The 23432-nt window shown below is 41.8% G+C and overlaps 1 protein-coding gene across 2 annotated transcripts in view; it reads left to right on the top strand.

Moving 5' to 3' along the window:
* The first annotated feature begins 281 nt into the window (after positions 1 to 281).
* The window catches only part of LOC121294431 (enhancer of mRNA-decapping protein 3-like), a 132487-nt gene continuing 109336 nt past the window's right edge, over positions 282 to 23432 (top strand). The window contains exons 1-3 of one of the 2 annotated variants that reach the window (XM_041218113.1): positions 282 to 410; positions 1726 to 1900; positions 4511 to 4665. In XM_041218113.1, the coding sequence (XP_041074047.1) occupies positions 1737 to 1900; positions 4511 to 4665 (319 nt within the window). In that variant the 5' untranslated portion in view covers positions 282 to 410; positions 1726 to 1736. Of the gene's footprint in view, positions 411 to 1725; positions 1901 to 4510; positions 4783 to 23432 lie in introns of both variants that reach the window. The other variant, XM_041218112.1, reaches the window with a different exon arrangement.

Below are 23432 nucleotides of genomic sequence, written 5' to 3'. Positions count from 1 at the left end.
TGGTGGTATCTCAGCAGTTATGAATTATTGTTGTATGGGTCGTTATAGATGGCAGACTTTGCTGGGGAAAAAAATAAATAAATACTGGATAAAAGTCTAGGCCACTTGCGTGAATACCCGCGAGCCACAGTAACTGCAATTACCTGTGGCAACTCCTTGCTTGAATCACTGGCAACATGCAGGACAGATTCATTACATTCACTCCCCGACAGTACTACCAGCAACACGGGCCAGACAAGGCAAGGGAGAGGAAGTGAGGTAAACAGCCACGAGGCCTTCCGGAAGTAGCGGACAGAGAGAGAGAGAGAAAGGAATCAAGGCTTCAGACATTTAAGAAGACGCTCGAAACGGCTGATTCAATAAAACCCGAACCTTGCCCATTTTAATTGCGAAACGTGAACCCAGAGCAGGTAACCCATTTATAACCTTGGGTTTCAAACGAGGTGTGAACAGCATGGTGTGTGGAGAAGATGGAAATAAACACTGGAAAGTTATTTATTTTTAATATTGCTACACACACACACACATATACTTTTTTTTATAAATTACAGTTTCAGCTACAAATATGCCCTGACTGAAGAACATTACAAATGAGTTTCTCGTGTTGTAGTTATTGCGTTTTTTTCATTGTTAATGTGGGATTTGCTTTTGAGAAAATGTGTGCAAAACTTAAGGACAGACAGTAATATGTAGGCCTCGCACGGGGAGTTTTGTTTGTACTAGCTTAACTAGTGAGGTGTCCTTAGCAGTGTTTTTATTGTTTTAACTGTACAACAATAAACACATGATGGTACTACCGGCGCTAGTTCCTTGCTGCCAGTGACGACATCGAAGCAGTAGTGGTGCAATGTTTTTGTATTACAGTACTATGATTCTTGGTTTACAAACAAATACGGAATTTTAAGTTACGATATAAGTCTGCATTCGAAGTTATTTATAATTCTTATTTGCAGCATTTCTGCATCCCTTGAATGCACATGGATGAATGCAATAGTAACAGGTGGAAATAGGTTTTGATAACACAAAAATATATGCTTCTGTTTACTGTGTCCAAGCTTAATACATTTCTTCAGTATGTGCGCTACACTATGATAGGATCTGTTTGCCCAAGATACCGGTAACCACGCAGCCCTGTTTCTGTGGAAAATGTAACACACATACTGTCTTCTAAAAACATACAGAAAGCAATCAAACGTTGAGCTATACTGTATTAGACTGGAGTTTATAAATTATTATTTCCAACCCCTGCAGATAGGGAGAGAGAGGGGAGGATAAAGGTTAGCCAAATGTTAAACCTTAACGTTTAACTCTTGTCCAAAAATATGCAAACCAAATATAGATGTGTAGCCTTAGTGTTTACGTAGTACTGTAGTAAGTGTACAGAGTAAACCAATTGTCATATGCAACATTTGTTCAATGTTTATATGCTGTGCTTATCCAGTCTATACACAGATTATAGTGTAGGCAGCACTCCATATAAAGTGACAGATGTTCATGTGGCTCATCTAATTGGTTACAAACATTCTCAATATGTTAAAGTTTTAGATATGTTTTAGTTTAGGAAAATAAATGTCGACCCCTTCTGTAAAACCTGAAAGATCTTGAATTGCTGTGTATTGTGAGTCTGACTTCCTTCCTGGTTTATCGTTTTCTGGGGTTCAGTTTGAATTGCTGTGTATTGTGAGTCTGACTTCCATTCCTGGTTTGTCTGTTTCTGTGGTTCAGTTGCTGGCAGGATGGCTGCGGACTGGCTGGGGAGCCTGGTTTCTATAAACTGTGGGGAGACACTAGGAGTGTACCAGGGGAAGGTGTCGTCTGTGGACCAGGGCAGCCAGACCATCTCTCTGAGACAGCCCTTTCACAATGGGATGAAGTGCCCTGTGCCAGAAGTCACGTTCAGGTGAGGCCTCTACTGTTATACCAACAGACTGTTATACTAAGTACTGCCCAGTGATTGTGGATTTTCTCCAATAAATACACTCGTGTTATACTGCCAGGCCCACTGAAAAGAAATGGGAGAAATGGTATATTAGGGTTATTCCAGGTCAAGTGAACCAAGTTCCTGGGAGGTGTCCCTTCCATTTCTGGTGTGATTGAGAAAATGGTTCTGGGATAGGTTATCTGTTAGCATAAATTTTAAAGATTGGTTCACTTGAATGACCTAGATCAGCGTTTCTGCTAGGTAAAACTACTGCCTGTCAGTAAAACCCCAGAAAAATGTGCCCATGACAATAAGGATGTAGTTGTGGAAGACAGCAAAGGAAAGAAGGTACAACTTAAGTGTACAAGTACTGTCGAGTTACTATACGTATTTTGACACACAAAAAAAAAAAAACACCGAAGCATTTTGGAAAGTAACCGAAAACACACGTTTCATACAGTATATAAAAAGGGAAAGCCCTGAAAAAACGATTTACATAAAATTTGAAAATGGCTAAAAATAAGCACAGCAAAATGAAATTAACAAAAACAGAAGCTCTAATAATAATTAATGTTGTGGTCTCACATATTTGTCTACTGAGTTCCCCAAGCTAAGTAACTTGTTTATTCAATATTGCAAACTATGCGTGCTGTGCTCTGCTTACCGTGCCAGAACACTAAGCTCTAGGGAAGTGATAAGTGAAGTACTGCTTTCGTTACATTTCTTAAACGCATCAACATAATTCATATAAAATTTAACTTGTGAGAATCTCATTTTTTAAATATTTAGTGTGATCAGCTAGTAGTAGGAAAATTTAAATGACCACATTTCTTTCTTTTACTCTATAGCTATGGACATTTGAAAAAAAAAGTACACAACTAGAACTACCATTAATTCTGCCAACCAGTAGACCCTTAACACTAGAACTGCTGAGATTTTGGACTACATACTACTGCTGCACCTGCAAAATGTTTGGCTCCATTTTAAAACTGCTTCGATATGAAAATTAAAAACAATCGGATACAACTTAATATTTTTATTTATGAACATTTTGCTTAACATTTTCGGAGCAGAAACACTGTATTTATATTTTAAGAAACTTTTTTCTTATGTTTTTTCAAAAAGCACATATACATAAACATGAAAAACTGTAATAAAATAGACTTTATACAATAAACTTCACCAAAAAGTGTAGAAAGCTGTATGCACATATAAAATTATAAAACATAAATTACTACTGCATTTGCCAAAGACTGCCTTTTCACAACGGGTGCAGACATCAAAAGTTCTCTATTACATTGAGCAACCTGGCATTGACTTATTCCGTGTGCCAGTGAGCGCAGTGCTGGCTGAAGGTTGAGGGGCATCTGCCAGCTGGCTTTCGTGACTCTTATCAAAAAGTTTCTGCCGTAGCTCCAGGGCTAGCTGCAAAACGAAGTCCCTCCGATTGATTGTGTTGCCGGTGCACTCCTTGTATAAAACAAAAGCCAGGTCCAAACCATTATAGAAAACAGCCACAGGCCACCTGCGAATACCACCTTTGACAGTATTCAGCTGTGCCATTTGATCCAGTATATCCACAACGTACTTCGTTGTGTTGTAAAATGCAACAGTCTCTGGGTTTCGTTTAGCATCAGTCCCAATAGTCACTGATTTGTGCAGAGAGCTTAGAATAAGCAATTTTTTTTTTACACCTGTACACACTTAGAGTGGCACAGTCGTTCTGCCTGAGGAGTGCAGGGGGTGCTTGCAAGGCTTGAGATGTTGGTGGTAACTATTCAGAGGACAGGCATAGAAGTAAAAAGTAGAGTAGCTGTATCACACTGAATTGTGATTCAATGTGTATATTTTGGGACAACTGCTAATAAAATAAATAATAGTAATATATGATGTGTAGAATGACTTTCATTAGTGTTTCGGCACTCAACAGGAGTATATAGTAAGTTTTTTTTCACAATGATGATTTTATTACAAAGCCCAGATTAAATTGTTGGCTCTATTGTATTGTTTTCAATATACCGCATAAACTGCGGGTCTGGTGGTTGAAGAAGCAAGTGCTTCATTTTTACGATTCTGCAGCTGAAACACTGTATGGGTATTTAATTCAAATATTTAGTTATACTTAATGGACATGCACAAGATACTTGCATATGCTGAGATATTTAAATTTGAATTGCAAAAGCCGATTATTGCGGTGCTAGTGTTAAACTTAAAAGTATTGCTATATAAATAGGGAAGTAGTCACAAGATAGCCTGAAATGGATTTCTGTTAAAACAAGCAACTGTACACACAGATGATCATATGAAAGTGGCACAACTCTGTATAGCTTCAGTTCTCTCTATTCCAAATATTTCCAAGTCCATGTTTTCCCATTCTTCACAGCGGGAACTACAACATAGAGTATGGTCTTGTAACATTCTGAAAGTTGAACCTCACACAACGCAGCTGCATTACCTGCACGGTTAAAAAGTCTCAACAAACCCTGCAAGCATAAAGGACGCTAGTGCCCGCGTCCCAGAGAGCCTTGAATATAAATTCCATTGTATTGCATTGTCTACAAATGGCACATCCCCTGTTCCTTCCTCCAGTGCCATGGACATCAAGGAGCTGAAGATCCTGGAGATCCCTGGTGGTGGAGCCCCAGCTGGACAGACAGACTTGGGCTCCACTGCCCACAACGGGAGGAGCACCAAAGGGCCTGGCAGTGCCCCCAGCAGTGCCCCCATGTCTGTGCCTCGCAAAGGTGAGCTGAGAGCACAAGAGGGGCTCCACTCGCCACAGCAGTGTTCAAAAAGCTACGGTGATCGCCACCTAGAGGCACTCGGTCTGGCCAAAGGCTTTCGCCGGCGGCACAACTCCTGTAAGTACCACTTGTGGTGAGGTGGGAGGGGGATGGACAGCTCAGGGTGTGCTTTACCTTTTCAGTAAAGGTTTTTGTGTCGATGTTGTGACCTGGATTTACTGAAGACTGACTTTACACATTTTGACCCAGTACTGTGTGTGGGATGCTTTGCTATTAACATAGACCTGCTCTTTCTACCAGGACCTGTATGGAGTGTGGGTGGGGTTTTGTTAATAATAATTGCTAGTGTCCACCTCATTTATTAAAACTGCATCTACTAACAAAAATATTGCACCTTTTTAAAGGAACAAAAGCTGGCACCCTGTTCTGATCTTTTAGAGTTGAGTGTTGGCAGTTTTCTTGGGTTTAATTGCAAGTTTAAAAATTATACATTTATGCCCGAAAGAAAGGCAAGTAAACTGAGAACATTGTTTACCCTTTTCATTTGGGATGCAAGCCGCTTATGATCGGTTTGGATTTTTATTCACCCCCCCACCCCCCTGCAAACTCTTTCAGCTTTTTTTGACAGCGATAAAAACTAAGTTTAACTTTAAAATCGAAAAACCCTATTGCAATTGCGCAGCCAAGGGAACAGGACATACCATTATTACACATGTTATTTTTTTTTAAATGTGACAGATTAGCTCAGTACAATGTGATTGCATCACTCAAACCATTGTAGCATACAATTAGACACAATATAGAAAGAATGATGTACTAAGAGGCATTCAACTTTCTTTAAAAATTATATTCAGGGAACCCCATCATCGTCCATTGTAAGTGGCAAATCATGTTAGAGGTTTTACAAATTGCAATTATTTAATCAATATGTTGGCTTCAAAGTGACTGAGATTTGGCAGCTTTTTAATATAGTTTTGGGTGAAGAAACGCTTCTAATTTAAAATGCCACCTCTGTGTCGGCAAAATAGCCCGTTGATATAATACATGGTATTTACACTTTAAGTCAATCAATATGCTGATCAAATGCATTAACAGTAATTGGGCAAATAAACACATTTGCAGTACATGCAGAGCAAATGAAGCTACCTACTAAAAATAAAACATGTACAGTAACTGTCCTGCTCAAAGAAGCACCTGTTTTAAAGCGTCTTCCAGATATTTGTCCACAGCATCCCTTTCACTTTTCCAGTTTCAGAAAGTTGAGGTTCTGAACCAAACATTTAATTTTATTTCAGTGCTTTTGTATTTAGCAGCTTTAGTCAGTTTAGCATCATTTATCATTATATTTTTTGTTTGGCCTGCACAGAGTAATTTAACAGACAGGACAGAATCAACTTAAAAAAAAAAAAAAAAAAAAAAAAAAAAAAAAAAAAACATTTTGTATCAAACTTCCAGCTTCAGATTTTCACTTCTTAGTAGAGCTGCTAGATTCTGTTTAATTTAGTAAACGTTAAAACTTTTAAAAATGTACAGTTGTAAACGTTAAAATAAAAACATTTTGAAAAGACTCCTTGTAAGGGGTGTATGCGCACCCTCTGTGCGGTCTGAACAAGATCACATGACCGTGAAGTATTAATTGTCTTACTGCACTGCTATGACATCATAGACCAATTACTTACCTGATCTATTAATATTACCACGCCTTAATAGTCACAGTTATCTAAAGAGTGTTTCTATAGGTAAAAATGGCAACATACAACAGCATTTTAATCGGTCAGCAATCTGTTTTTTTCATCTGTCACTAAGAATTACAGAAAAATTGGCAAATATACTGTGGTATTTATTTATTCAGAGAACAGAACAAAGAGAACTGAGGCAAGCAGTAGCACTATTCAAAAGCCATTTGAGAAATCGCCACGCAAGTCTCACTCGGCATGTAATATACTGTATGCGGCAGGACGTAAATCACGGAGCAGTCACACGGTCAATGCGTTTAAAATGACGGAGAATAGTACCGGGGATATAAATAAATAAATAAAATAACTCTTTAAAAGCATATTGCGGCGTTGGTGCGCACAGGTTCAGAAAAGGACAAGACAAGCAATGAAATTTCAATTTGTTGCTTTTGTATTTGCTCTGCAACGGTGACTACTAACTAACAGTAGCATTTATAAGCACTAAACTATGCAGAGAATAAAGACGGGAAAGGGTAAGAGACGGCAAGCGTAACACACGGGGGCGAGAAATACAGACACGAGGATAACTCGAAGAGGGTGTAGAGCTGACACGAGACATGTACATTAAATTAAGTGCAACCGTACAACAGTTAAAACACAAGTGGAACAATAATTTCAATTAAAAAGAGGAAACTGTTCAATGTATATCCCGCAGCGAATGCTTGCATTTAGTATAGTACGCACGCACAAATGCAAACAAACAATTTATGAACTATTAACATAACTTTCAAGAAGTATTTAATTGAAGAGCTTAGTTTAATTCAAAATTATTTTTTCTAATCCAAAATTTTTTTTTTAAAAAGTACAGCAAGTACTGTATTGGAGCTAGTTCAAAATATGTAATTATTTATTGGAATTAATAAACGATAAATGCTTTTTTTAAAATGTGAATTTTATTGTTAATGAGAAACACTTTCCAATAAAATAACATACATATTGAACACAATTTACTAACATCCCCGCAAGTCACACACCATCGGCAAAAATCAAGGACACTAGCAAAAGTCACGGAATCCGTGACACCCGCAACCACTGTGACGAAATCCCAGCCCTAGCGATCGTCTCAATAACACTATGTAACACAATTTTTGTTCCTGGGTAGTAAGTGTTATTTCCTAATTGCTTATGCCTCAAAAGTATAGAAAATGGCTGTTATTCCCCACAAACTTTGCTTTTGTGACCAGGACAGTGATATTTTTAAATTGACCTATTTCCAATGAGAAAACGGGCAAATTTGTGTGTCTTCGTTCACATAAAGTCAGAAAAAAACAACATATGAATCCAAATTAACATGTATTTATACTAAAGTAATACAAAAATGACTACAAAAGATTTAGAAGTGAGTAGTTTTTCGAGATTTACGATTATACTGTAAATCAGCCCCCAAATGTAGTCTCCCATCATGTTCTCATTATACTGTCCTTGGTAGCGGCGTTCAAAGTCCAGTATATCCTGGTGGAAGCCCTCTCCTTGCTCCTCCGAGTACGCTCCCATGTTCTCCTTGAATTTATCAAGATGAGCATCAAGGATATGGACTTTGAGGGACATCCTACAGCCCATTGTGCCGTAGTTCTTCACCAGAGTCTCAACCAGCTGCACATAGTTTTCGGCCTTGTGATTGCCCAGGAAGCCCCGAACCACTGCGACAAAGCTGTTCCAAGCCGCTTTTTCCTTACTAGTATAATATAATATAATTCTTGGGGAATTCCTTACTAGTATAATATAATATAATTCTTGGGGAATTCATTGCACTCCAGGATCTTCTTTATCTGTGGTCTGACGAAGACACCGGCTTTGACCTTTGCCTCAGACAGCTTAGGGAAGAAGTCTTGAAAGTACTTGAAGGCTGCTGACTCCTTATCTAGAGCTCTGACAAATTGTTTCATAAGGCCCAATTTGATGTGCAGTGGTGGCATCAGCACCTTCCGATGGTCCACCAGTGGCTCCCACTTGACGTTGTTCCTCCCCACAGAGAACTCGGTCCGCTCTGGCAAGTCCCGCCTGTGGTAGTGCGGCTTGGTGTCCCTGCTGTCCCAAAGGCAAAGATAGCAGGGAAACTTGATAAAACCGCCTTGGAGACCCATCAGGAATGCCACCATTTTGAAGTCTTCTATGACCTCCCAGCCGTCCTCATCATACTTCAAGGCGTCCAGCAAGGTCTTGATGCTGTTGTAATCTTCTTTGAGGTGCACGGAGTGAGCCAGAGGAAGAGACGGGTACTTGTTACTATTATGGAGCAGCACGGCTTTGAGGCTCCTGGATGAGCTGTCAATGAAGAGGCGCCACTCATTCTGGTTACAGCCGATTCAGATTGCCTCGAACAGACTGGTCACATTGTGGCAGAAGCAGAGCCCACCTTGACGGGTGAAGAAGCTGGAAAAAGGTTGGTGACGCTTCCTCTGATCTGCGACTTGCACACTTTCATCCAACAAGTTCCACTGCTTGAGCCTAGACATCAAAAGCTCGGCATTGGACTTGGTGAGACCAAGATCTCTAATCAAGTCGTTGAGGTCTTTTTGGTTGGGGTAATATGGGTTTCTCTCCTCAGCTCCACCTCTGAAATTGTCATCTGAATCTACAACGTCTTCCTCTCTCTCTGACTTACTGCTCTCTTCTAAAGACGGCTGCTCTCTCTCCGGAGGAGTGGGTACGGGGAGCTTATGGCAGTATGGCACCAGGGCGATGGATGAAGGAAGGTCCGGATATGTGATAGCAGGTGCATTCTTGCCAGTCCGACGTTTGGAAGGATCCACCATGCAGAAGTAGCAGTTGCTTGAGTGGTCAGTGGGTTCCCGCCAAATTCTTGGGATAGCGAACTTCATGGCTCTCTTTTCCCCTCTGTACCACCCTACAAAAATACATTTATTTCACCCACGACTAATGTGTAAGAGATTCTCGCAACATTTTTCATATATGATATATTTTTTCAATAACATTGAAAATTGTAAAACATTTTAAAATGAAAAACTTTTACAATTTTAAAAATTAACAAATTTTATAACATAAAATTCCGAGCAACAATTGTCCATCTTACCTTCCAGAGTTGTTTTTTGCAGTGCTCGCAGGTGAAATGAGGTGCCCAGGGTTTGTCTTAGCAGATGCTTCCACGGAGTACTTGCAATGCGTCTGCTGGGTGCAGCCTCTTGATGCCATCTCAGAAAAATGCAGATATGTATCCACTTAGGCAGCTGGAACTAAATTGAACTGGTGGGCTTAAGGCCCCGTATTTATACTACTGTTTATATTACTAGAAAGTTCTAGAAGTTACTCCAAGTTTACTCAGCACTAAATCTATCTGGAATGTTCTGGAAAATGGGTAAATTTCAAAATATCACTGTCCTGGTCACAAAAGCAGAGTCTGTGGGGAGTAATAGCCATTTTCTATACTTCTGAGACATAAGCAATTAGGAAATAACACTTACTACCCAGGAACCAAAAAAAAAAAAAAAATTTGTTACACAGTGTAATCAATCTTTTTATGTTTTCAGCCCGAATTTTATCGCATTTCCTAACATTTTGCTTGCGTGTCTGGGCCCCACCTCCTCCACGCTAAATTCAGCTTCATAGACGCAGACTAGTCACGTGACCAAAAGCTTGCTGGACATTGGGAGGTGAATATCCAGTGGCAATGATGCCACGTTACAAAGGTAGGTAGTAATAAAAAAAAACTGAGTAGCTATTTGCAGTCAGCCGCTAATTAGTGTTTCACCTGCATATTTTTGACAAAGTTTAAACAATTAGTTAAATGTTTGACACTTTTCTGATGTGTAAACATGTAAATTATAAAAGATTTACACCCCTACTTCTTAGGATGCATTTTTAATAAAAGGTTTGGGTTTGGGTGAGGGCACACAGGCCAGGTGTGGTGTATGGCTCTAGGTACTAGCACCAGCACTTTCATCAGCAAACCTGAACACACAACTAGGTATGAAGCCACAGTTATCACTACTGAAGGGTGTCAGAATCAATCAGACAAGTCTGTCATGACTTCTGATTTATGTTACCATATTAAAGTTATGAAAGGATGTTAGTTTTTTTTATTGAAACATGTTTTCAAAAAGTTGTGTTGTGTCTGTTAAATTACTCTGCAGGCCAGATTAAAAATAGTAATGACTAAACTGACTAAAGCAGCTAGATGAAGCGTGTGCCTGTAGCACAGTGTGAGATAAGCTGCTGGCAGTGCCCCCAGCATTCGTGTTTGATTTGGTTTTATCTTTTGTCTGTTTCATTCGGTTTGGAATTTTATGCATGTGTCCGTGTCGGTTCTGGAAACTCATAACCGTTGCGTCCCCACAGCACAAATAGAAAGTAGATCACTGTAACATAATCCTCATATGAGGCATTGCAGTTATCCTGCACATGCATTTTAAGGAAGTGCAGTAGAACCTCAGAGTTACGAACCCCTTGGGAATGGAGGGTGTTCATAAGTCTGAAATGTCTAACTCTGGACATTTTTCAATGGTTTTAATAAATATGTACACCTGCAACGAAAGGTACATTTTGACCTTTGGAAGGTTCAGAACACATTGCCAAAGAAAGTTTCAAAGCTTCGATGGTTCTAATTGCATAATTTACTGAAACGTCACCATAGCTACTTGTTGATATTTGATTGAAAATCCTATTTTACGGCTAATCCATATAAATGGAATAAAACTTTCACATGTAGTTAAATGTTATGCAGAACAGTTTTTATAATTTAAATTAAAAAAAATACACTGTTTATTTACATGGATTTGATTCTGCTTGCGATATACAGTAAGCTTGCATTGCAGTAGCTGACTTAGGCAAAACAAAGCTTTATTTAACAGTCATCGGTTCAAGCAGGTTATCAGTCACATTTTACTACTAAAAATATTAATAATAATACTAATGATAATATGAACTTACACTTGTCAAAGGACCCCAGAGATTGGTTGCGCCTCGATGATACATCAACAGTCGCTTGCACAGCTTGCATTCAACTTTTTTTTTTTTTGTTAGTCTGGGCATTTAACAAAACAATCCCAAACAGCTGAGGGGTTTCAAGACATTTTTCAATACAGCTTATGCTGTACAGAGCTTTGCGGTTGAGATGGAGAATAAAGAAATTAAAAGTTTGCTTCTGGATAACATGAGCTGGATGGGCAGACAATGCTCAGTTTTAAAAAAAAAAAAAAAATAGTGTTTACATATATTTTGTATGTTTTCAAACATATTCTACCATAGCACTCAGTACATATTTTACTGAAGCACTACAACCGTGATGGGTACCCCTCCCCAGTGCTATGGATACTATACCCTGTTCCATACTGTGCGTGGATAAGCCTGACAAACCTCCGACGGGTTAACTACCTTTTGAATTCCTGGCTAGTGAACAAACCTTTGAACACAGCTCTACTGTGTTTCTATTTCTGTACTTAAAAGTACTTAACTTTTTATGAAAACTACATCAGTGTGTCTACTAAATGTTTTTATTACCGTGAATTTATTGTGACTGGCTGTTTCTGAGTAGGCTACTACAGCACTATCTTTACAAAAAGTTAATAAGTGAACAAACCAGAGTTGAAAGGTCACAGCACAGAGGCAGGCTACAGTGTCCAAGAAAACAGTTTCAGAAAGATGAAGACAGAAATAAAACAGAAACCTCTAGTTTGCAAAAAGATGTTTACCCAGTCTGAAGTAGGAGAAAAAGTTTGGAGAAAATGGGAATTTATTTTCACCAGACTAGGGTGGGACCAGGGGAATACTTGTTATGAAGATACATTGGGGTTACACACAGCAGGGCCCCAGCGCCGACTACGGTCACCGGCACCGACGCCCGCGCACCATGTCAGTGTGACCAGTGTGCAGCTAAGCTCCCAAGGGAGGATGGGCACACTACCTGTGTCTGGTGTCTGGGACCAGAACACGCGGACAGAGAGCTGGCAAGAGAGTCGGACTGCTCCCCTTGTCAACGGTTCTCTAGAAGAACCAAGTGCAGAAGGGCAGCCCTCTCCCCAGCAGTTTCCCATTCCTCGGGACAAGAAAGGATGCGATCGGTTGTCTAGGGTCCTTCTCAAAGGACCTCTGGAACCCTGACTACTGTAGTGGCTAGGGATCTCCCCTATATCCCTGGTTCCCCCTCCCCTACTCCACCACCAGCACAGAGGCGTAAGCGCCCATCTGTGGAATAACGGTAGATAATGCCGAGGCAGCACCACTCAAGAGGGCGCTCACTGGGAGGTAGGCGATTGCCGAGGAGATACTGCTCTCCTTGTCCTCGCACACTTAGGCGCGCCCCTTCCGCGTCTCCCGAGAAACGCCAGAGCTCTAGGGAGCAACGTTTTGAGGCGCTGGCTCAGGCCGTGAGAGCCCGTCAGACCATGCTGGAGTTCTTGATACAGGCTCAGGGAAGACTGCCACCTGCTACCAGGCAGCTCCATCTTCTCCAGTCCGGCTCTGTCTCTGGCCCCACCTAGGCCCCCAAACCCTGGCGAGCTTTCGTTCACGGCTTCAAGGTCAGATGTGTTCGACCCCGCCACTTCGGTCGGGCAGGCCACAGTGTGGAGCTCCATACCGCTCCTCCCGCATACCTCTCAGTGGGAGGAGTTCCGTGCCCTGATGAAGCGCGCTGCGGCAGCCACAGATGTTCCCTGGCCTGTGGAGCAGGAGGGAAAGGGGAATCGATTCCTCAAACAGAAAAGGCACCCACAACATGCCCTTCCCCTCTGCAAGCATTTTTTGGAGCTGGTTCACTCTTCCTGGAACCAACCGGTATCTGCTCCCACTGGCTCCAGAAAAGCAGAGTCCCTGCTGCACACCTCTGGAGAAGCTGCACGTTGTTGGTGAGAGCGGCCATGTCCATGCTCTACCAGTCACAGCTAGCGGCAAGACTGCAGGAGCGGGCAAGAGAGGCAGATGCAGGGGAGCTTCAGATGGTGACTGGAGTGATGACTGACCTGATGGGGGAGCTAGGTCAGACATCAGGGTGGTCTTTTTGCAGCGCTGGTGGCTGCACGCCGACATCTTTGGCTGACCCAAGCCAAAGTGGTGGAGACAGAGAAGGTGGCGTTGCTGGATGCCCCTGTAACACCGGGGCAGACATTCGGAGCGACTGTTGATGTGAGCCTTGAGAGGTCCCACAAGGCCACGGAGGTCGCTTCAAAGTTTTCCCACCTTCCTGCCTATCGCCAGCACCCTTGGTGGCCTTCCCAGCCTGCCGGGACTCCTGGGTGCTAATGACTACGAGACATGGTTACGCTCTGCAATTCTTCTTAGGCCCTCCACCCTTCAAGGGTGTGCTCTTTATCACTGTCGGACCATCGTGCGCGATTCTCCTTCAACAATCTTCAACAAAAGCACGCTGTGCTCTTGGTAAACCCAAGCAATGCCCTCAGCGGGTTCTACTCCAGGTACTTCCTGGTGCCCAAGATGGACGGCTGTTTCCGTCCTATTCTGGACCTCGAACATGTTCCTCAAACTAAGGAAATTCAACATGTTGACCCCACAGCCTATCCTCCAGTCTGTCCAGCTGGGTGACTGGTTCGCATCGATCGTCCTGCAAGACGCCTACTTCCATGTCCCGATCCGTCCCGCGCACAGAAAATGTCTGCGCTTCGCCTTTCAAGGCAACGTGTACGAATTCTGCGTGCTGCTGTTTGGCCTCTTGCTTGCGCCGTGCACATTTTCCAAGTGCATGGATGCAGCACTGGCTCCACTCAGGCTGCGGGGTATTCGGATCTTGAACCACTTGGACGATTGGCTAGTTTGCGCGTGTTCAAAAGCACGCGCCAAGGTGCACACCAGACAGATCATAGATCATGTGACGAAGTTAGGGCTTCATAAATCAACAGAAGAGCAACTTCGTACCATCTCAGTTCACAGTTCCTGGGGATCAAATTGAACACACTGAGCATGCTTGCCTTACTGTTGGAAGACAGGATTCGGTCGTTGGAAGTCATCTGCCAATTCAGGAGGATGCTGTTCTACAGGTCAGAACATTTCAAAGGATGTTGGAGCTAATGGCAGCCGCCTCAAGAATCCTTTCCCTAGAGCTGCTGAGAATGCACCCGCTTTATGCTTGGGTGAATATGCTCATGGTGCACCTGGTCCGCGATCGACACCGGCTGGTGCGAGTGTCCAGACAATGCCGGAAGACATTGGAGTGTTGGCTCCGCCCTGGCAATCTGCGCCTCGGATCTCCCCTCGGCTCTCCTCACAGAAGGGAAGTTGTCACTATGGACACCTCCAGCCTGGGCTGGGGAGCGGTCTGAAATGGGAGGGGAATACAAGGTCAGTGGAAGGGACCTTGGCAGCAAGCGCATATAAATGCCCAAGAACTGCAAGTAGTAGCCCTGGCGCTATCACATTTTCGCCAGCAGTTAGCGAACAGACACGTGCTGGTCCGGGCGGGCAACAGGACAGTTACATAAACCACCAAGGCGGCCTGCGCTCACTTGGCCTTCACCATGCGGCACACAGACTTCTGTCTTGGACGCACAGAAACTTGCGTTCCATCATGGCGGTTCACCTCCCCGGTGTGGACAATAAAGCAGCAGACCTCCTGTCCAAAGGAACTCCAGACAGCTCGGAGTGGAGACTGCACCCTCAGGTTGTGAAACAAATTTGGGAGACGTTTTGTAAAGTACAAATCGACCTCTTCGCCACAGCCAAGTCCATTCATTGCCCCCTGTGGTTCTCTATGGAGAGAGAAGGGGGCCCCCTGGGAGTAGATGTGCTAGCCTTGTATGCGTTCCCTCCGCTACCGCTATTACCCCTGACACTAGAGAGGATCAGAGTGGAGAAAGCCCAGGTTTTGCTGGTCGCACCCTCTGTGTCCCCTGGGGCACATTTCCTGGCAGTGCAATTTCTTAAAGGGGCTTGGAGGCTCCATCCGCCGATGAAAAGCACGGTCCCTAAGTTTAATCAGGAGCTGGTTCTGGGAGTCCTCTATTTGAGCCCATGGCCTCAGCAGAGCTGCACCCTCTTTCCCTCAAAGTGGCGTTTTTATTAGCCATTACATCTGCCAGAAGAGTAAGTGAGCTTCATGCACTTTTCATCGATGACACATGTATGGCTTTCACTGGTAATGACTCATGAGTAACAGTAAAGGGGAACCTTTAATAAAAAACAATTACTTCAGATCAATGCGTATGCAGTTAGTTTATACGCGTTATAGTATTAATACAAAAAAAACAAAAAAAAACTTACCAGTCTGTGTTATGTAGGCGATCGCCTTCGTCGTTGTCCGACTTGCTTTCGTCAGATGCATTGCTTTCGGTTTCATATGGCTTAAATTGATATGGCTGTATGCCACACGCCAACACCGAGCCCACTGCCATCAAGAAAACTGCCCTCCCCATTACACTCATCACTTTCATTCATTCAGTAGAGTCAGTGAAATCACAGCTTCTCTGCAGCATATTTTCAATAATGTTCGCCATCTCTTCCGCCACCCATTTCACTCTGTGACGTCAAAAGTCTTTTTTTTGGTTTGGTTTTTTTTGTCATCTGACTAAAACAGTGAAAAGAAGACATGGTGCAGGAAATTAAACAGATTGTGAAACACATAATCCATAACATTGTGTTATCACCATTCAGAAATAAAATAAACAATCACCCTGCCATAGTTTTGTACAATAGCGAAACGGGAACATTATATATTGCTGACCAGGACAGAAAATCAGCAAATCTATATTTGCATGATAGGAAAAAATCTCTTGCCGTGGTTGGTTTGGTGTTTGTAACTCAGGGGGTTCTACTGCATGTGCACAGTTGGTTTGGAGTTTGTAACACAGGGGTTCTACTAATTCTGCTCTATTTGCTATATTTAACAAGAGGCATGCAGTGTATTGATTACATCCTTTACACAGTAATCTTTGCATCGGTTTCCTGTAAGGAATGTACAGTGGCTCTCAAATATTCACCCCCTTGGACTTTTCCACATTTTATTGTGTTACAACATGGAATCAGAATGGATTTAATTAGGAGTTTTTGCCACTGATCAACACAAAATCAACACCATAATGTCAAAGTGAAAAATGAAATCTATAAATTGTTCTAAATTACAGATATAAAACAGAAAATAATTGATTGCTTAAGTATTTACCCCCTTTGCTATTACACACCTAAATAAGCTCTGTTGCAACCAATTGTCTTTAGAAGTCACATAATTAGTTGAATGTGCACCTGTGTAAATTAAGGTGTTTCACATGATTTCAGATTAAATACATCATGAAGACGAAGGAACATTCAAAGCAAGTCCGGAATGAGGTTCTTCAAGCACCAATCGGGTAGGATATAAGAACATTTCCGAGGTATTGAATATTCCCCGGAGCACAGTAAAGTCCATTATTAAGAAATAGAGAGAATATGGCACAACTGTGTCTGTCTAGAACAGGCCGTCCTCAAAAACTGAGTATCCGGGCAAGAAGGGCACTGGTCAGGGAGGCCACCAAGAGGCCTATGGCAACTCTAAAGGAGTTACAGTCTTCCACGGCTGAGCTGGGAGACACTGTGCATACGACAACAATTGCCCGGGTGCTTCACAAAACTGGCTTTTATGGGAGAGTGGCAAAAAGAAAGCAATTGTTGAAAACAACTCTTATCAAATCTTGGCTAGTTTGCCAGAAAGCATGTGGGAGACTCTCAGACCAAGTGGAAGAAGATTCTGTTGTCTGATGAGAACAAAATCTAGCTTTTTGGTCTCAACGCTAAGCGTTATGTTTGGCGCAAAACTAACACCACACATCATCCCGAGTACACCATCCGTACCATGAAGCATGGCGGTGGCAGCATCATGCTATGGGGATGCTTCTCTATGTCAGGGCCTGGAAAGCTTGTGAAGATAGAGGGCAAAATGGAAGCAGCCAAGTAAAGAGAAATCCTTGAGGAAAACCTGCAAGAGTTTTTTTTTTAGCATAGGAGAATGCAGTGGTTTGCATTTGTTGCTTTTTTTCTTCTTCTCTACTTGTTTACGACTAGCACTATAGTCTTCATTGTACTGACTTGTGCATGATCAATTGAATGACAGTAACATTTGCAAAATATTATCCCAACACTCTCATATAGAAGACATCTGAGTGAAGTCACACAACAAATTAAATCAGCTTGGCTGGGTGGAGTGCAAAAAACAACATGCACAAGACTAGAGTTATGAGGTGAAAATTCTGTTCCCAGTGTCTAATTCCATGATTGTGCGATCGCGGAAAATCAGTAGGCCTACTAGAGCCAAAGTCCATACAGACATGTCAACGAAATGCCAATGAGACTCTTACTAATGGAGTTTTCTGTGAAATGCAAGTGATTTAAAAAAATAAAAAAATAAACTGATGGTATTAAGTTAAGAAGTGTAACAAAATGGTAACAGCCAAACAGGGACATTAAAATCAAGTAATAAAAATACTAAAAGTAATGAGATGCAATTGCAACCTCTGGGAGTGTGGCTTTAATGTTGATGTCAAATGGCAACATTGTGTGGAATAAAAAAAAAAAAAAAAAACTAGCAGATTTCTGAAACATCTGCACAGCATGTGATGTCACATTATGGTCCAAGTTAATTGCGTACACTTTGTGCCATCCCTGTTCTCACCAACATTTACATCCATTTCCATAAGAAACTCAAATAATGTTTCTGCTGATTTAATCTTTTATGTTTGTTCTACGTTACTTGTGATGTTTCTGATACAAGGTATCCTGTTTCATTAGATTTTTTAAAATTTACCTTCACACAAGGTCTACTGTCTTGTAGAATTGAGGGATTTATGCTGCAAGTTAAATCATGTGCACTTTATAGAGTTCCCTTTATCAGTGCTCCAAATAAGCAAAAGATAACTTACACTGCATTGTGTACAATGTTTGCTTTTGTAAGATGTTTAATGACATGCACTATCTGATATTTCTGAGTCGACTTGTTCTTGTTGCCTCTGTATTTCCAATGCTAGTTAACTACAATCTGAGTGGCATTAGCTCAAATTACATCATCACTGTCAGTTATATTGCACCGTCTCTGCTGTACCATAGTGTCTTCTGTAGCAAATTTTGGCTGAACGTTTAAATATCAGAAATATAGACGTTAGCTTTGGTATTTATCCAGTTGAAACTATAAAATGTAAATTTGTTTAATAGCAGCGTTTCCGCTGGGAAAAACTGCTGCCCATCAGTGACTTGTCAATAAATGCATTACCAGCCAATGCATTACTCAGAACACCATCGTTGTTGGTGTGACACCTGTCCATTCTTAATGCGATACACATACACGTAATTCCGAAGAATAAAACTGCCTATGTAAAAAAAAAATTGAAAATTCCTTTCGCTTTGCAGCTTTATTTTTTGTTATTTAAGCAGAACATGAAAGATCATTGTTTGTAACAGCTTGTGATGGTGTAAACATGGTCATGCTGAAGTGTCATTCTGGGCCCATGATCGGGTAAACACGATAAATGCTCTTTGTTTCTTTGAGTTGCTGGACACCATAATCTGCAGTACAGCTTGTTAGCGCGTATAATTGGATATGGAAGGATTGAATTTCACTGCTTGGTTGATTTTGTTTGTTTTTTCATGTGATGTCACTGAGATGGTGTGGTAAAGTGGCTAGTGAAGGGGAACAGATGTAGCGGTGATGCGATGCAGTAGTGATAGGCAGACAACAGTATCCAATGAAAATAGTGTTTAATTATATTCCAGGTCTGGTGACCGTAAAATAATAAATCCCCGGCTATACACAACAATGTGTAAAATGCAGGGATAACGATAACGGCACAGTCCCGAACAATAACGAGTTATCCGGGCATTGCTGTCCTTCATTGTGCTTAACCACGTGAGTGGGGCGTGGTCTGTGACCAGATCAAATGAGTGTCCCAGCAGGTAGTATCGTAAAGAGTGAGTAGCCCATTTAATGACCAAACACTCTTTTTCGACTGCGGAGTAGTTATGTTCCCGAGGTAACATCTTTTTGCTTAGATACAATATTGGGTGTTCTGCTTCAGCTACTTTTGGGACAAGTCTGCACCCAAACCTACATCCGATGCGTCGGTGTGGAGGATGAATCTCTTGGTGAAATCTGGAGTAATAAGAGTGGGGGCCTGGCAAAGTTTACGCTTAATAGTATCAAACGCCCCCTGACACTCAGCTGACCATTTAATTAAATTTGGAGCACTGTTTTTGGTGAGGTCGACTAATGGGTTAACCACGGTGGCGTACTCGGGGATGAGTCACCTGAGTCTTGGTTTTGGGAATCGCCACATCAACCAAAGCCTGAATTTTGGTGACCACAGGTCTCACCCTTCCATTCCCCCATTAACAATCCCAAATATTGTGGAGATAAACCTCGCTTTTCCCAGTCTGTCTAAAATTTCGTCGGCCCGAGGCATGGGATATGCATCGAACTTAGCAATAGCGTTTACCTTTCTGAAATCCACGCAGAAGCGGTTGATGCTGTCTTTCTTAGCCACTATGACAATTGGACTGCACCACTCGCTCCTAGAAGGTTCAATCACCTCAAGTTCGAGCATATCCCATACCTCTTTGCGAACACCACTTCGTAGACTTTCCGGGATCTGGTACGGTCTCTCTCGCACTGTGACACCTGGTTGAGAGATAATGTCATATTCATAAGAACATAAGAACATAAGAAAGTTTACAAACGAGAGGAGGCCATTCGGCCCATCTTGCTCGTTTGATTGTTAGTAGCTTATTGATCCCAAAATCTCATCAAGCAGCTTCTTGAAGGATCCCAGGGTGTCAGCTTCAACAACATTACTGGGGAGTTGATTCCAGACCCTCACAATTCTCTGTGTAAAAAAGTGTCTCCTATTTTCTGTTCTGAATGCCCCTTTTTCTAAACTCCATTTGTGACCCCTGGTCCTTGTTTCTTTTTTCAGGCTGAAAAAGTCCCTTGGGTCGACAATGTCAATACCTTTTAGAATTTTGAATGCTTGAATTAGGTCGCCACGTAGTCTTCTTTGTTCAAGACTGAACAGATTCAGTTCTTTTAGCCTGTCTGCATATGACATGCCTTTTAAGCCCGGAATAATTCTGGTCGCTCTTCTTTGCACTCTTTCTAGAGCAGCAATATCTTTTTTATAGCGAGGTGACCAGAACTGCACACAATATTCAAGATGAGGTCTTACAAGTGCATTGTACAGTTTTAACATTACTTCCCTTGATTTAAATTCAACACTTTTCACAATGTATCCGAGCATCTTGTTAGCATTTTTAATAGCTTCCCCACATTGCCTAGATGAAGACATTTCTGAGTCAACAAAAACTCCTAGGTCTTTTTCATAGATTCCTTCTCCAATTTCAATATCTCCCATATGATATTTATAATGTACATTTTTATTTCCTGCGTGCAGTACCTTACACTTTTCTCTATTAAATGTCATTTGCCATGTGTCTGCCCAGTTCTGAATCTTGTCTAGATCATTTTGAATGACCTTTGCTGCTGCAACAGTGTTTGCCACTCCTCCTACTTTTGTGTCGTCTGCAAATTTAACAAGTTTGCTTACTATACCAGAATCTAAATCATTAATGTAGATTAGGAATAGCAGAGGACCTAATACTGATCCCTGTGGTACACCGCTGGTTACCACACTCCATTCTGAGGTTTTTCCTCTAATCAGTACTTTCTGTTTTCTACATGTTAACCACTCCCTAATCCATGTACATGTGTTTCCTTGAATCCCAACTGCGTTCAGTTTGAGAATTAATCTTTTGTGCGGGACTTTGTCAAAAGCTTTCTGGAAATCTAAATAAACCATGTCATATGCTTTGCAATTATCCATTATCGATGTTGCATCCTCAAAAAAATCAAGCAAGTTAGTTAGGCACGATCTCCCTTTCCTAAAACCATGTTGACTGTCTCCCAGTACCCTGTTACCATATAGGTAATTTTCCATTTTGGATCTTATTATAGTTTCCATAAGTTTGCATATAATAGAAGTCAGGCTTACTGGTCTGTAGTTACCTGGTTCAGTTTTGTTTCCCTTTTTGTGGATCGGTATTACATTTGCAATTTTCCAGTCTGTCGGTACCACCCCTGTGTCAAGAGACTGCTGCATGATCTTGGTTAGCGGTTTGTAAATTACTTCTTTCATTTCTTTGAGTACTACTGGGAGGATCTCATCCGGCCCAGGGGATTTGTTTATTTTAAGAGCTCCTAGTCCCTTTAACACTTCTGCCTCAGTTATGCTAAAGTTATTTAAAACTGGATAGGAACTGGATGACATGTGGGGCATGTTGTCAGTATCTTCCTTTGTAAAAACTTGTGAAAAGTAATCATTTAACATATTTGCTATTTTTTTTTTCTTCCTCTACGATTTTGCCATTTGTATCTCTTAAACATTTAATCTCCTCTTTGAATGTTCTCTTGCTGTTGTAATATTGGAAAAACATTTTGGAATTGGTTTTAGCTCCCTTAGCAATGTTCATTTCTATTTCTCTCTTGGCCTTTCTAACTTCCTTTTTGACTTGCGTTTGCAGTTCCGTGTACTCTTTCTGCGTACTTTCTTTTCGGTCCTTTTTTAATGCTCTGTAAAGTGCCTTTTTTCGCTGAATATTTTTTTTAATTGATCTATTAAACCATTTTGGCAATTTAGTTTTACATTTAGATTTGTCTACTTTAGGGATGTAATTGTTTTGCGCCTCTAGTACTACATTTTTGAAGAACAACCATCCTTCTTCTGTGGGTGTTTTCTCTATTTTACTCCAATCTACTTCTGTTAGTCTCTGTTTCATGCCTTCATAGTTTGCTTTTCTAAAATTGTAAACCTTAACTTTAGTCTTTACTTTTGGGGATTTAAAAAACACTTCAAATGAGACCATGTTGTGGTCTGAGTTTGCCAGTGGTTCTCTGACCTCTGTTTTAGTTATTCTATCTTCGTTATTTGAAAAGACTAAATCAAGGCATGCCTCCCCTCTAGTGGGTGCCTTCACAAATTGTGTTAGGAAGCAGTCATTTGTCATTTCCACCATTTCTATTTCATCCTTCGCGCTACCCACCGGGTTTTCCCATTTTATTTGGGGGAAGTTGAAATCCCCCATTAGTATGGCTTCTCCTTTGCTACACACATTTCTAATGTCATTGTATAACAGATTATTGTGCTCACCGTCTGAATCTGGCGGTCTATAGCATGCTCCTATTATTATGCCTTTTGAATTTTTGTCTGTTATTCAACTAAGTTTGTTCTGCTGGGCACGTCAGAAAAAACATCGCTGAATAAGCTTACTCGGCTCTCTTTGCTGATCCGGAACCAATTGTTCCCCCATTGAAATCTCTCTTGTCTCTGGACAGGGGCCAAAATCATTCTCCATATTACCTGGGGCTATAAATAAGACCTCCCTTGCCTGCCAGGGCTTTAACAAATTAACATAGTAAATTTCACGTTCATTCCGGCGATCGGGCTGTCTAATTTCATAATTTACTTTCCCTATAGCCGAATCACCTCATATGGCCCCTTCCATTTAGCACACAGTTTTGAGTCTGATGAGGGAAGTAGCAGCATTACCTTGTCACCTGATCGAAAGGTTTGAATCAGTGCATTTTTGTTGTAATGCTGCTGTTGTCGGTGCTGAGCCGATCTGAGGTTGTCTTGGGCCAAACGACCGACCATATCCAGGTGATCTCTTAGTAGGAGCACATACTTCACTACATTTTTGGACGAGCCTTTGTGCTCCTTCCACCCCTCTCTCAGCAGGTCGAGAATGCTGCGAGGCTGCCGGCCGTACAGGAGCTCAAAGGGGGAGAACCCCGTTGAACTCTGCGGCACTTCTCTCACCGCAAAAACGAGGTAGGGAAGAAGCGATGCCCAATGTTTCTGCTCCTGTGTTATGAATCACCTCAATGGAACTGCCTCCGGTGTCGCGTTGCATAATCCACCACCACTAATATATGCGTATACCCAGAGTCAGAAGGTAGCAAAGGGCCCATTGTCCATTGCAATGCGCTCGAAAGGAGTGGAAATAATGGGCAGTGGGACCAAAGGGGCTGGGCGCACTCGACCCGGTGCTACTCGCTGGCAGTCTGGGCATGTGGCTACATATCTCAACACATCAGTATGAAGATCGAGCCAATAT

Source organism: Polyodon spathula, chromosome 19, assembly GCF_017654505.1.
Source record: "Polyodon spathula isolate WHYD16114869_AA chromosome 19, ASM1765450v1, whole genome shotgun sequence".
NCBI classification, from domain to species: Eukaryota; Metazoa; Chordata; class Actinopteri; order Acipenseriformes; family Polyodontidae; genus Polyodon; species Polyodon spathula.
This window is presented reverse-complemented; position numbering and strand designations above follow the sequence as displayed.